The sequence below is a fragment of the Chlamydomonas reinhardtii genome, chromosome 6, assembly GCF_000002595.2.
Source record: "Chlamydomonas reinhardtii strain CC-503 cw92 mt+ chromosome 6, whole genome shotgun sequence".
In the NCBI taxonomy this organism is placed as follows: Eukaryota; Viridiplantae; Chlorophyta; class Chlorophyceae; order Chlamydomonadales; family Chlamydomonadaceae; genus Chlamydomonas; species Chlamydomonas reinhardtii.
Genome location: NC_057009.1, coordinates 5,224,544 through 5,237,582, shown reverse-complemented (window position 1 = coordinate 5,237,582; position 13,039 = coordinate 5,224,544). Strand labels below are relative to the sequence as shown.

General features: G+C 66.5%; 5 protein-coding genes across 5 annotated transcripts; 2 read left to right on the top strand and 3 right to left on the bottom strand.

Moving 5' to 3' along the window:
* Positions 1-14: 14 nt before the first annotated feature.
* Positions 15-2,497, bottom strand: CHLRE_06g282250v5 (uncharacterized protein). The gene is made up of 5 exons (XM_043063284.1): positions 2,272-2,497; positions 2,039-2,118; positions 1,598-1,808; positions 1,027-1,352; positions 15-782 (listed from the first exon to the last, which is right to left on the bottom strand). The coding sequence occupies exons 1-5, from the start codon at positions 2,434-2,436 to the stop codon at positions 128-130; spliced, it is 1,437 nt and encodes a 478-aa protein (XP_042923990.1). The 5' UTR covers positions 2,437-2,497; the 3' UTR covers positions 15-127.
* A 50-nt stretch (positions 2,498-2,547) lies between these two features.
* Positions 2,548-4,437, bottom strand: CHLRE_06g282200v5 (uncharacterized protein). Its single transcript, XM_043063283.1, has one exon. It carries the CDS (start codon positions 4,275-4,277, stop codon positions 3,576-3,578), a length of 702 nt encoding a protein of 233 aa, XP_042923989.1. The 5' UTR covers positions 4,278-4,437; the 3' UTR covers positions 2,548-3,575.
* A 130-nt stretch (positions 4,438-4,567) lies between these two features.
* On the top strand, positions 4,568-7,173 carry CHLRE_06g282150v5 (uncharacterized protein). Its single transcript, XM_001695398.2, has 3 exons — positions 4,568-5,079; positions 5,689-5,831; positions 6,331-7,173. Exons 1-3 carry the CDS (start codon positions 4,825-4,827, stop codon positions 6,563-6,565), a joined length of 633 nt encoding a protein of 210 aa, XP_001695450.1. The 5' UTR covers positions 4,568-4,824; the 3' UTR covers positions 6,566-7,173.
* Positions 7,174-7,247: 74 nt separating this feature from the next.
* On the top strand, positions 7,248-9,116 carry CHLRE_06g282100v5 (uncharacterized protein). Its single transcript, XM_043063282.1, has 4 exons — positions 7,248-7,491; positions 7,646-7,825; positions 8,133-8,408; positions 8,657-9,116. Exons 1-4 carry the CDS (start codon positions 7,355-7,357, stop codon positions 8,865-8,867), a joined length of 804 nt encoding a protein of 267 aa, XP_042923988.1. The 5' UTR covers positions 7,248-7,354; the 3' UTR covers positions 8,868-9,116.
* A 198-nt stretch (positions 9,117-9,314) lies between these two features.
* CHLRE_06g282050v5 (uncharacterized protein) lies at positions 9,315-13,007 on the bottom strand. The gene is made up of 7 exons (XM_043063281.1): positions 12,957-13,007; positions 12,613-12,835; positions 11,815-12,230; positions 11,162-11,459; positions 10,868-10,968; positions 10,428-10,568; positions 9,315-10,136 (listed from the first exon to the last, which is right to left on the bottom strand). Exons 1-7 carry the CDS (start codon positions 12,966-12,968, stop codon positions 9,705-9,707), a joined length of 1,623 nt encoding a protein of 540 aa, XP_042923987.1. The 5' UTR covers positions 12,969-13,007; the 3' UTR covers positions 9,315-9,704.
* Between the last annotated feature and the right edge of the window lie 32 nt (positions 13,008-13,039).

Genomic DNA, 13,039 nt, shown 5'->3' with positions numbered 1-13,039 from the left:
CTCCACCCTCCCCCCGCCGGATTAGGTTACATCCGCCGTCGGCTCATCCACTGCAGTCACGACCACCTCCCTCGCACGCGCCTCTTGCTTAGCCGCACATCCCCTCTGGCCCCTGCACACCTCACCTTTACAGCACCCGCAGCAGCCGGCCGCCGCCCTGCGCCCCCCCTAGCCCGCTGCCGCCGCCCACCCACCGCCGCCCCAGCGCACCCGCACCTCGCCATCCCCGACCGCACCACGCCACTGCCCGCGGCACCACACACGCCTGACGCCCACCTCCCAGGCCGCCTTGCAGCCTCCCCGCCAGCCACGGCCGCGACGTCCCCGCGGCCGCGCCCGCCATCGCCTGCCCACCGCACAACAGCCCCCAGCGGCCCGCCGCATGGCCCACACCCCTGACACCCCCCTCCTCCCCCTCCTCTTCGCCGGAAGGCAGCGCCCGCCTCTTCCCGCCCTTGCCCTTCTTCTTGCCGCCACCTCCTCCCCCTCCCCCTCCGCCGCCTGAGAAGCCCCTGCTGCTCTTCCGCCGCGCGCCCCCACCTCCACCGCCTGCACCCACCCCCACTTCCACCTCCTCCTCCTCCTCGCCCTGCTCTCCACCCTCCCGCCCCTCCTCCCCCTCCCCCTGCGCGCCAGTGCCCCCCAGCGGGCAGCTCATGAGCAGGTGGCGGCCGCGCTCGCCCTGCTTGTACACGGCCGGGTGGGACGTCATGCCGTAGGCGGCGTAGAAGGCGGCGGCGTTGTCGTTGTAGTCAGCCACATGCAGCCACAGAGCCTTGGCCCTGTGAGAGAGAGGGAGAGGAAGTGTGTCTGTTAGGCAAGGGAGGTGAAGTCCGACATTGCACCTGAGCGATGCCAACGCGCCTGCCAGGACAGCCCCTGGGCTGATGGCGGCCGCACCCTATCCCCTCCTTCCCTCCCCCACAAATACATCCCCATCCACATCCACATCCACATTCCCATCCCCATCCCGATCCCCATCCCAACCCTACACACGCGCACACTCATACACATACACCCACGCACCTGGCAGCCTCGCCCACCTCCTTCACCAGGTCCAGCAGCCGCGAGCCCAGCCCCTGGCGCCGGTACTCGTACGACACGCCCAGGTACCACACAGCTACAGCCACGTCCCCCGCCCCGCTACAGCCCGCCGCCACCATGGCTGCCGCCAGCTCCGCCTCGCCCACGCGCAGCGGCGCCAGCCGCCGGCTGCTGCTCCCCTTGCTACTGCCGCCGCGTTTCTTGCTGCTACTGCTGCCGCCGACTTTGGCGCCTTTGCTGGACTTGGGGCTGTTGCTGGTGCTGGTGGTGGTGCTGGTGGTGCCTGCTCCAGGCTCGCTTGTGGAGGCCTGCAGAGGCAGAGGAGTGCAGGTGGGGGTGGGCAATGGCTGGTGCTTCTGTAGCGGCGGCGCATGCCGCCTCTCGGCTTGTGACCCACGGCCGAGGTGGCCTTGACTGTGCACAGTTCTCCCACCCGGTCCACTCGCCGGTTGGAGCGTGCTTCCACAACCGCACCAAGCGACAACATGTACACAGCGGGTGCGCTCCGCAGCCCCTCAAGCAGTACAAGCCCGCACGCCCCACTCCAACCTACCTGCAACGCGTCCCTGGCGCTTCCTGTCACCTCTGCCGCCCCATCCGCCGCCGCCCCTTCCGCCGCCGGCGCCGCCACCTCTGCCGCTGCTGCTGTTGCAGCTGCAGCTACGGCTTCTGCCGCGGGCGGCGCCGTGACCAGCTCCGCCACCACAAACGCCACCGGTACCTGGCGGCCCTCCTGCTCCGCAAAGGCGCCCAGGGACACATAGCTGCGGGGAGGGAGGGGAAGCGAGTCGGTGGAGGGGCGAGGCAGGTAGGGTGCTGGGTGTGGGAGAAGCACAGCGGCTTTGTCTTGGAAGCAGCCCCGAAGCCCTGCTGTGCAAGCCGCCACCCCGGTGCACACTGATACACATGCATGCACATAAAAAGACACGCTAGTGTAGACTGCTTGAGCTTGTGCCCTCCAGCACGCACACGCACACGTGCACCCAGCACGCACTTGGGCCGGCTGAGCTCGGCCCACGTGATGTCTACATCCACCTCCTTGAAACCGTACTCGAAGCTGCCAGTGGTGCGCTCCTGAGCGAGCAGGTGCGGTGGATAGGACAGGGACATATAGCGAGCTTGGTAAAGTTTTGGCTGGGCGACCGGAGGCAGGAAGGAGCTAGTGGCGCTGCACGCCGCGTGCTTGGGTTCCCAGGAGCAAGCGTGGCAGACCGAGGCTTGGTGTACCTTGATAGTGCCAAGGTCATGCTCCTCCAGCGGTCGATATTCAATCTCTGATTCTACTAGCAGCTGTTGCAGGACCTTTTCGCGCTCCTCGGCTGGAAGAGACGCCACCAGCTCGCGGATGTCCTTCGGCAGCAGCGCCAGTGCCTCCTCTAATGATAATTCCATGTTTTCATAAGCGCATAGAGTTGTTGACCGACCGAACCTGTGCCTGCCAAGTCAAGTCTGGACACGCATGCTGTGCGGCTGGCGTCGTGAGGCACTGCTGGCACTTGTCTATGATTGCTTCAGTTGCTACACGGAACACTTCATGTAATCTGCAAAGCCAATGCGGACCCGTTACAACATCCGAGCACCACAACCAGACCGCCCTGTCATCGCCACGGGCACGGCCCACCACGTCCGCGCCCGCCGACTACACTCGCATTCACACACGCACTCAATTGCCTCTTGTCATCAATTCGATGTCGCTCTTGCCATACCTACAAGCGTGGTCATGTCGTTGTCTGTCTGCTTGAACCAAACTCTTGCTGCCGCTGGGAAAGTCAACCAGCAACGGCACATAGCGGGCAAGCGCCATTTTTGTCATCATTACCGTATGCGTCGAACCCAACTCATTGTATACCTATATAACCCACCGCTGCCTGTACTTAGAGTGGTCATCCGCCACAGCTCCATCCCACCAACACACCTGCCTACCCTCAGCCTTGCAGGCAAGGCATACACGCGCACCAACTCATGCGCTGCACACGATCCCAGCCCGACCAGCCCAACCCTATCAGCATCTGTACCCATCACATGCACACACACACACACACACACGCGCCAGGAGCAGGTCCGTTCCCAGCCCCAACTCCTCAACCTCCTTACGCCCACACACTGCATGCGCCGCGGCTGCTGGCCCACGCCGCCAGGCACGTCAAGCCACAGCCCCGCCGGTGGTCCTCTGACGGCGCACACCATCGTGCCGCAGCGTCAGGCAGTTATCACACAGCCGGTCGGCTCACACACACAGCCGCCAGCGTGCGGCGTCCGGCAAGTCCAAACCGCCGCGCCGCCACGCACACCGCTGTGTCACCACGCCGTGCACCGCTGCACGCCTTCCAAACCCGACGCTCCGCTCCTTAACGCACAAATGTTGCCCAGCGCCCGCTCCTGGCCGGTTGTGTGGCGCCGTGCAGCGGCTGCAGCCAGTGCCCGGCAGTAGCACCGGCGCCGGCGCCGCGCCCCGGCACGCCAGGCTGTAGCTGCCGCTCTCCCCGCCCCCACGCCGCCGCCCGCTGCTGGATTGCAAAACTGAATGCTGCTTAGAGCGCCATCTCCGCCTGCAGGGCCTCCAGCTCCAGCTCCTCCTGAGTCTTGGCGGGCTGCTGCTTCTGCTTGGTGGGCACGGATGGCATCTTCTCCGCTGCCCCCGGCACCTTTGTTGCTGGCACGGGCGCCGGCTCCAGCAGCTCCTTGTCGAGCTCCGACGCCTCCATCTCTTCGAGCTCGCCCAGCAGCTCGTCCTCGTCCAGGTCCGTGCCAAGCCCTAGCGGATTGGCGAACACCTCGTTCAGCTGGCGCATTTGGTCCGTCGTCTCGTTGATCTCGTCGAGCACCTTGTCCACGTTCTCAATCTTCATCGCCTTCATGTTGTCCTTAGCGGCCAGGGCAGCGGTGTGCATCGACGAGACCACCTCGGTCGTCGTCCGCTGGCCCTCCAGCATCATTCGCTGCTCGTTGACGCGCATGATCATGTTGTCAAGGTTGGCAATCTCATTCTCAAGCAGCTTCTTCTTCTTGAGGCACTGCAGCGCCTGAGGCTTCTTCTTTTGCCGAGTAAACTCCTTGGCCCTCTCCAGCTCCGCGTCCATACGCTTCTCTAGCAGCGCCTTGCGTTTCTCCAGCGACTCCTCGTGCTCCGTCAGATTCTGGATGGCGGAGATAGTCTTGTTCGCGGCATTGGCGGAAGTTGCCGGGACCGAGCTCGCGGTCCCCGGCTTCTGACCAAACAGCTTTTTGAACATTTTTAGCGTGCTAGGTGGGCGCTAGGAGTGGACTAAGCGAGCGGCAAGGGAGCGCGTCACAGAGGCATCGTCTCAAGGTGCGGTCGCAAGCGTTAAATAGCTACGGGGAAAGCGCAAGGGTAAGAAGAATGGTTTGCCAAGGTCAGTATGCTGTCACAAGGGTATGCTAGGGGCTAAAATCAGGTGGGACAGGCCGCAGAAGCCGGGCGAAGCAGCGACCGAAGGCCCCATTCTTGCCCCATCGCTCGCTTTCGACACCCTCACTTCCCCCCAGACCAAACCACCTGCTACTCGTGTGACATTTGAGTTATTCGAAATTAGCACAAACGTGCGAGTACTTTGGTGGTTGTCCCCCACGCGCAGCACAATCCGCACGTTTCCGCACGCCACTTTCGCAAGTTCTGCGCTGCAACGCGGTCCCCTACATGCTGCACTTTCAACTTACACCAATACAAGTATATCTGCACGGTAACTCGCCGGACACGTCGGAGCAGGGCTTCTACGGAAGCTCCTCTCCCGCCCCCCCAGCCCGGCCCCCATACCGACCATGTCCGCGCCCGCCGCTGCCCCCGTCGCACCGGGCGGCGCACCCCTGTCGGGCGGCAGTGCTGACAGCCTGGGCGACCCGGCCCGCTTCGGCGTGCTGACAGTGAGCGACCGCGCCAGTGCGGGTGTGTATGAGGACCTGTCGGGCCCCGCCATCCTGCGCTTCTTCTCCGAGGCGGTGGCCAGCCCCTGGACGGCGCAGTACCGGGTGGTGGCGGACGAGCGGGCCGACATCGAGGCGGCACTCATTGACCTGGTGAGGGAGGGACAGGGACAGGGAGAGGAGGAGGGGGAGGGAGGGGAAGAGGCAGAGGGGGAGGCAGAGGCAGAGGCAGAGGCAGAGGGAGGGGGAGGGGGAGAGGGAGAGGGAGAGGGTTTTGTGCCCGAGCCCAGCGAAAGAGTCCGGTGGGACGTGCCACTGGCGCCTGGGGAGGCTGGGGACGAGCCGGCACCACAGGGCAGTGTGGCGGCGTGGAGAGGAGCGCGGTGTGGCATGGGTGCTGGCGAGGTGGGGCGTGAGGAATGTGCGGAAAGTTAGAGGGAACGCTTCGGATAGTGCAGAGCCCTTGGTTTGGGGAAGCCGGCTACAGGCTAGCTACAGGGCCGGCGACACAGGCGTGCGGGCGTGCGGGCGGTAGGCGGGCGGGCTGCCGCCCCTGACCCTTTCACCCCTACCCTGTCTGGGGTGCAATCACGGCCCCTACGAGCCAGCCGCCCAATCCGGTCGCGTGCCCCTCTCATACCCTCAACCCCATCACCCCTGTCACAACCCACACCCCTCGCTCCCCTTTCAATCCCCTCCCTCCACGCCTCCCCTCACTCCTTCCCCCTGGCCCCCTTCCTCCACGCCTCCCTCCCCCTGCAGGTTGACACCCAGGGCTGCTGCCTGGTGGTGACCACGGGCGGCACCGGCCCCGCGCCCCGCGACGTGACGCCCGAGGCCACGGAGGCGGTGTGCAGCCGCATGATGCCGGGCTACGGCGAGCAGATGAGGGCCATCAGCCTCAAGTGGGTGCGGAGGGGGGGCGCGGGGCGGGCCGGGGCGGCGGGGCGGGGCGGGGCGGGGGGGGGGCGGGGGGGCCGGGGGAGGAAGAGCAGCCCTGGACAGCTGAGGTGCAGAACCCTACGGGCAGGGTAGGCGGGGGACCGTGGCCTTTGGAAAGGAAGGCGTTTGGGGATGGTGAGGGGGAGAGGAGGAGGCTGGAGGAGGAGGAGGTGGGGGGGGGTGTTGTAGATACCAGCCCAAATTGGAGGGTAGGAGGGGGATGCACAGGCGGGGCCGCCTGTGGGGAGGGAACTCACGCAGGCGTGGGGGCCTGCAACGAGCAGCCTGCATGCAGCTGGCACGCAGCTTGTCTTCCCTCCAGCCCTTCTCCCCTGCATATGCATATCTCGCGCTGCTTGCTGCATGGCAGCTCCCTCCCCGTCCCCCGTTCCCATGCCCCCTGCCCCCTGCCCCCATCTCCATCATCCGCCCGCCTCCCTGACCCCCGGACACGCCGTGTAGGTATGTGCCCACCGCCGTCCTCAGCCGCCAGACCGCCGGCATACGCGGCCGCGCGCTCATCATCAACCTGCCGGGCAAGCCCAAGTCCATCCGCGAGACGTTTGACGAGGTGTTCAAGTCCATCCCCTACTGCGTGCAGCTTCTGGAGGGACCCTACATCGAGACGGTGCCGGAGGTGGTGGCGGCGTTCAGGCCGCCCAACGACCGCCGCACAGCCAAGCCGGCGGCAGCGTGAGGGCGCAGGGAGGAGGGCGCAGGGAGGGAGGGCGCAGAGAGGGAGCGGCGCAGGGACGGTGCAGTGGGAATGTGGGATCTGGTTGGGGGATGGTGAGAGTGGTGGAGCTCGGACGGGATAATTTTGTTGGGGTTGGCGCTTCTTGCACGTGCACGGGCCGGCGGGGGCTGCAGAGACGTTCTCGCCACGGAGCTCGAGACACGGGTGGCGCATGAGTGTGGATGTGATGTGTGTGGTGTGTGGACGGCGAGCAGGGCTGGCGACTGCATGCGCTCTTGCAGAGCGCCGGGCGGGAGCATGAATGGTGTGGAGGTGGACAGGGTGGGCAGAGGGTGGAGGAAGAGTGTATGGGAGGAATGCCGAGGGCTAGGACAGCTCCAATACATGACAGGCTGGGTAGACAGGTATGAGGCGGTCACGCAGGGGACTGGAGCACTGGACAGAAGCATTGGTAATCGTGTTACAGTGGAGTGGGGTGCTGGGGCGCCCGCGAACGCAGCGGGCGCGGATACCAGGCGCACAAACTGCTTTGCTCGTGAGACTGCTTTGGTGAAGATCTGGCCGTGAAGATCACCGCCAAGCCAACCCGTGAAGATCTGTTTCCCCGACACGCTCTCTGCACGGCATCCCCCATTCCCAGCGACAGCAGGCTCTCGTTGAAACCAAACCGCCTGCCAATATCCTGGAGCGTGTAAGCTGCACCGAGCCCTGACGTAGCGCTCTGCTCTCTACGCCCACTTTCACACACTGCTGCTGCCGCCGCCGTCCGCGGCCACGGCAACTGCCGCCATGCTCGCGGCCTCGCTGCGCTACAAGCCCCCCGGCCGCCCACCCCTGCAGCAGCACTGCCGCGGCCACTGCTACAGCCGCGGCATCGGCCGCAGTGCTGCTACTGCTGCTACTGCTGCTGCCAGCAGCGGCCGTGTGTGGGTGTGCGCCCCTCCGGCGGCTGCAGTCGCCGTGACCCCGTCGCCCCGCCGCCGGCTCTCGCCATTGGCCGTGTGCCCGCTGCCCTCCGCCGCACCCCGCCGCACCCCGCCGCACCCCGGCCGTCCTGATGCTGCCGCCGCCCTGCCGCAGCCTCAAGACGTCCGACACCAATGCCTACGGCGCTTTTGGTGTGGCGGAGGCGCTGGCGGAACTGCGGCAGGTGCTGCGCAAGCACTCGCACGACCCGCTGGGCATTGACGGCTACCTGTTTGAGGTGCATGTGTGGGCCACCTACAACTTCGATGCTGTGGAGAAGGGGCTGCCGTACAGGTGGGCGGGCATGGGGGAGCGAGGGACGAGGCCTCGGGGGGGGGGAGGGCAGCCGGGCGCGTACCTGTTCGTTGGCGGCAACGGCATGTGCTGGGCGTGAGGGGGGGGCTCGGGCAATCAAGTGTGTTGATAGAGGACAACGTGAGCAGGGGTAGGTAGCAGGGGACGTGTGGATTTGTGGAAGGAAGGGTCGACAGTGTACACCTGTGTGTTTGTACCAGCATGCCTGTGCACTGGGGCGCACGCCGGGTGCGCCACGCATGACGCCTGCTGGCACTTGTCGCTCTTGGGTGACCCCATCTAACAGGGCGCGGCGTTACGCGGACGGAGTCGGCGGCGACGTGGACGTGTGTGTGCACGACATGCGCGACGGCACCGCAGTGGACCAGGCGCAGCTCAAGACCACGGGCAAGCACCTGTTCAGCCACTTCAGGTGCGTGGGGATGTGGGCGGGCGAGGACGAGGGCGAGGGCGAGGGCGAGGGCGAGGGCGAGGACGAGGACGAGGACGAGGACGAGGACGAGGACGAGGACGAGGGCGAGGGCGAGGGCGAGGGCGAGGGCGAGGGCGAGGGCGAGGGGTGGCACCAGGCCGCATGCAGACGCACGTGCTGCCTAGCTGACGACAGTGTGCTGCCTAGCTGACGAACGCACCGAGCACAGCAACGTGCGGACTATGCGCAGCCGGCGACACACACACACACACACACACACACACACACACACACACACACACACACACACACACACACACACACACACACACACACACACACACGCGCGCGCGCGCGCGCACCATGCCGCATGCGCCCCACCCCGCCGGCCCCATCAGGTACACCGGCCTGGACCGCGTGACGACCACGGAGCACGCCCACTGCCAGGGCGGCGTGTGTGCGGAGGGGGAGCTGAGCTACGGCGGCGCCTCCAGCCTGCCGGTGTCGCTGTGGAGCGGGCAGCTGCAGCGGCTGGAATCGGAGCCGGAGGTGCGGCTGCGGGAGCTGCAGGCGGAGGTGCGCCGGCGCCACCGCGAGCAGCAGAAGTAGGATGGAGCAGCGGTACAGGAGTACGAGGCGCAGCAGGAGGCGCACAGCGGTGGGCCGCTGCCACTACGTTGCTTCGAATGGAGTCGAGGTTGGCCACACTCAGGTGCCGTGCGGCGGGCACTGGAGATAGGCTAGAGTTCGCAAGGTTGAGCGTTGGCGTTGAGGCTGCAGAGTGGAGCAACCAAGTCGCTACTGGTCTTGGAGCGGGCGAGAGTTGTGCCGGACTCATGGTTGTAATTTCACATCTTCCCGTGGTTTGGATTGGTGGGGTCAGTGGCGTGGGTCTGTGGTCCGTCCTGGCAGCACCCTATGCCGGAGCAGTTGAGCCACGCGTATCTTCACCCACTCACGACACGACAAGCGGTGCAGCACAAAGCCCCGAGAGAGAGGTACTCCTAACCTCGAGCCAGCCCCCGCATGGACATTTGTCTCAGGAGCTTAGCAGTTGGTGTGTATACATTACATGGGGATAAAGTCGCCTGCCTGGCCTGCGCTGTTTCCAGCAACAACCAACAACTAGGGCAGTAGGTCCTCAAACCTTTCTGCGCTCTGCACCCCCGGCCCTGCTACTGCCATATCTCATCCGCAGCCTCAGCCTCAGCCACCGCCATCGCCACCGCCACAGCTACAGCCACGGGTCTCAAGAGTCTCATGCCTTGGCGGCAGGTAGGGGACAAGCAGCCCGCCGCTCCTCACGTGAAGCCACTGCCTGTCCACGAGGCCGCCAGCCAATGAAACAAACAGGCGGCGGCATATTATTGCCCACAGCACTTCACCTGCGTCTAACGCACGGCGCCCGTGCAGTGCGCCCCCGCCGCCCCTGCCGTCCTTGCCCTCTCACGCCCCCGTCACCGCATCGCTGCGTGACCCCGGCCCCGCCGCCTCAATCTCATCACGCGCAGCCAGCGCCGCGCCACCGGCACTGCCGCCCGCTGCCGCCTGCCGGGGCGCGTCCGTGACCCCCGCCCCTGCTGGTCCTGCGGCCGCCGGCGGTGTCGCTGCTGACGCGCCCCTGCTCGCCGCGTCCTTGCCGTGGCTGGTCCGCGCCTCCTCATGCGCCGCCGGAGCCCCGGCAGCCGCAGCCTCGCTTGCGGCGGAGGGCACGCCGGCGGCGGCAGCGCTGGCATCCGTGCCGGCTGTGGCGCCGGTGCCGGTGCCGGTGCCGGTGGCGGCGGTGGGCGCGGTCGCGCCTGCTGCGCGCTTGCTGTGCGTGTCCTTGCCGGTGTGTGCGTCCTTGCCGGTGTGCTTGGCGCGGCGCATGGGGAAGGCCTGCAAGTCGTGGGACGCAGGGCCGCCGGGCGGGGAGACGCAGGATCGTCGGGCGGGAGGAAGATGCAGGCAGGGCAAGAGTAGGAGGGATGAGAGGCCCCGTGCGTGTGCCCAAGCGACTACACAGGCAGCAGCTCCCCCCCGCACCACAGCCACAGCCACTACCGGCGAGCACCCCGTGCACACCCACGCCGCACCTACCCCCATTACCATGGGAACACCTGCCAGTGCCAGGCTTCCACCACCCCAGGCCACGCCTCACACCGGCCACCACCACCACCACACGCTCACCACCACACGCGGCGGCACCGGCTCCAGCACTCCCTCCGGCCCCGCCGCCGCGCCCTCCTTGGTGATGCCGCCGGTGGCTGCCTCCAGCGCCCCCGCCACCCAGGCGCGCAGGTGGGCAGCGCCGCGGACCAGCCAGGCCACCTGGACACACGGGCGTGTGCGTGTGTGCGTGTGTGTGTGTGTGTGTGTGTGATGCGGGTGTGTTGTGGGTGTGCACGGCGTCGGCGTTGGGACGCCCCGCAGCCTGCGGCCCCGGCTGGAAGGCGCGTCATGCGTCAGGGTAGCCTCCGCGACATTGCATACCCGCACGCCTCGGACACGCAGCGCTACCTGGCCTGCCCCGGCCCCCGTGCTGTTATCCATTGATACCGGACGACACCTGCCCAAACACCCCTTGAACACACCACCGTACTTGACGTGTCTCTCGCTACCTCGCTCACCTCCTCCGACAGCACTGCCTCCGCCTCCACAAACTCCGCCGCCGCCGCCGCGTTGTGCACACGCTGGTGCTGGTGCTGGTGCGGCTCACCGGGAGCCACGCCTGTTGCCGACGGGGCCGGTGGGAGCAATGGTTCGCGGGCGCCGAGGACCGCCCGCAGTAAGCCGAGCGCACATCTTCCCGTCCCCCCAGGCAGCGGAGTTAGTGCCGTCAGATGTGCACCCGCACCCGCACCCGCACACATATCAGCCAACAAGTGCAATTGCACTTCACCCCCCCCCCCCCGGTTCCGTACCTGTGGGCTTGTCCTCGGAGGCCGCCTCTGCTTCCACCGCCCGTTGCGCTCCGGCCTCTGTCCCCGCGTCTGCCTCCTTGGCCTCGTCCTTCTTCTCTCCCACCTCCGCCGCCGCCGCCGCCTTGTCCTCCGCCTTGTGCTCTGCCGCCTTGTGCTTGTGGGTCGGGTGCTCACGCGCCGCCTTGTGCTGCAGCGACTGCATCAGCCCACCGCCGGCCCCGCCGCCGCCGCCGCCCGCACCACCGCCGCCGCGGCCAAAGGCCTTCACCTCCAGCTTGCGCGCAGCCTCCAGCCGCAGCTGTCACAGCAGAGGGAGGGGGGCGCACAGAGGCGGCGGGGCGGGGTCCCAGGGTCGTTTGATCGTACCCCAAAGAAACCAAGACCCAGAACTAGTCCGGGGTGTGTGTGGGATTGCAGGCTTGCTTGGTTGCCGCTGGCAATGCGCTGCTGGCAGTATATTGGCTGCCGCCCCGCTCCGCCCTTCTCGTCTTCGCCTCACAAAGCGCTACACCACACGAAGTACGTGTTGCATGACATGCACCGCGCACACACAAACATGCACGCGGCTGGCGCGTGCGCCTCAAGTTTCCCTCGACCACACATACTTCCTTTATCCACACACACACACACTACACATAACACACACAGCGCACCTTGGCGTCCTCGTAGGTGCCCAGCCACACACTGAGCGGCAGCGTCAGGGAGGCGAACCGCGAACCCACCGCCGGACCCAGCTGCGACAGAAGCTGCGCGTGCCGGTCGCCGCCGTACAGGTCGGGATGGGCGGCGGGCGGCGGCGGCTCCACCACCACCAGCTCGTCGTCCACACCGGCACCGGCACCGGCTGTAGCAGCAGCAGCTGCAGCGCCTTCGCCGGGCGCGCCGGAGCTGGGTGTGGCGGCGGTGGCGGCTGAGGGTTGCTCGGGCTCCTGGGTAGTAGGGCTGGTGACGTGTGGGCCGGTGAGGCCGCCGCCGGGTGCGGCCAGCGGCGCGGGGCTGGTGAGCAGTGTGTCGTACAGGCGCGGAAGGGAGCTGTCCCGCAGGAAGGAGCCCACGCCCGCCAGGAAGCCTGGCGTGGTGTGGTGTGGTTGGGAGAAGCGGCAGGAGGGAGGAGAAGTGGGAAAGGAGAGGGATGGAGTGAGACATGGTCAGGAAGCCCGCATGAGAGAAGGGGCTGAGTGTGGGTAGAACGTGTCGTTTCTGCGCCCGCATTCCGTAGACACCCCTGGTCTACAGCCACGGCAAATCATCATCTAAGTTCCATTACCAACGTCCCTGCTACACTGCAGCAGGGGTCCGGGGCAGTCGTGAGGGAGAGGGGCTCGGAAAAGGCAGCGACCGTGTGTGTGGCCTCCTAGGGCCCACGGGTCACAACCCCCCGACTGCAAAATTGCAAATTGGCCCATTCCTTTCCGCGCAGCGAACTGAAGGCGTCGGGGTCGCCGACTCACGCTCGGTCTCAGTTTTGTACTCGCGCGCCTGCTTCTCAAAGCGGTGCATGTCGCGCGCGAACTCCTTCATCTCATCTAGACTCCTCTCATGCCGGCCCAGCAGTGAATGCGGGTGGCCGGAGTGCGGCTCGGCGCTGCCGCTGACGCCAGCGCCGCGTCGACCGTGGCCAGAGCCCGCCACGGCGCCGCTGCCGCCCGCGTTGAGGCCGATCGCTTTGGTGAACTGCGGCACAGGCACAGCACAGGCAGCTTCAGCGTCAGGGCGCGGGCGGAGCGCGAAGGCGCGAAGGAGGGAAGAAGTGAGACGCGGTGAGCTGGAGCACCCTTTGCAAACTGTGACCCACCTTTGCCCACATTGTATTGGGAGCTGTGATTACGCTGAGTGTCTGTGCGAGTATAATACTATTGCGCAAGCTGGTATGGATCG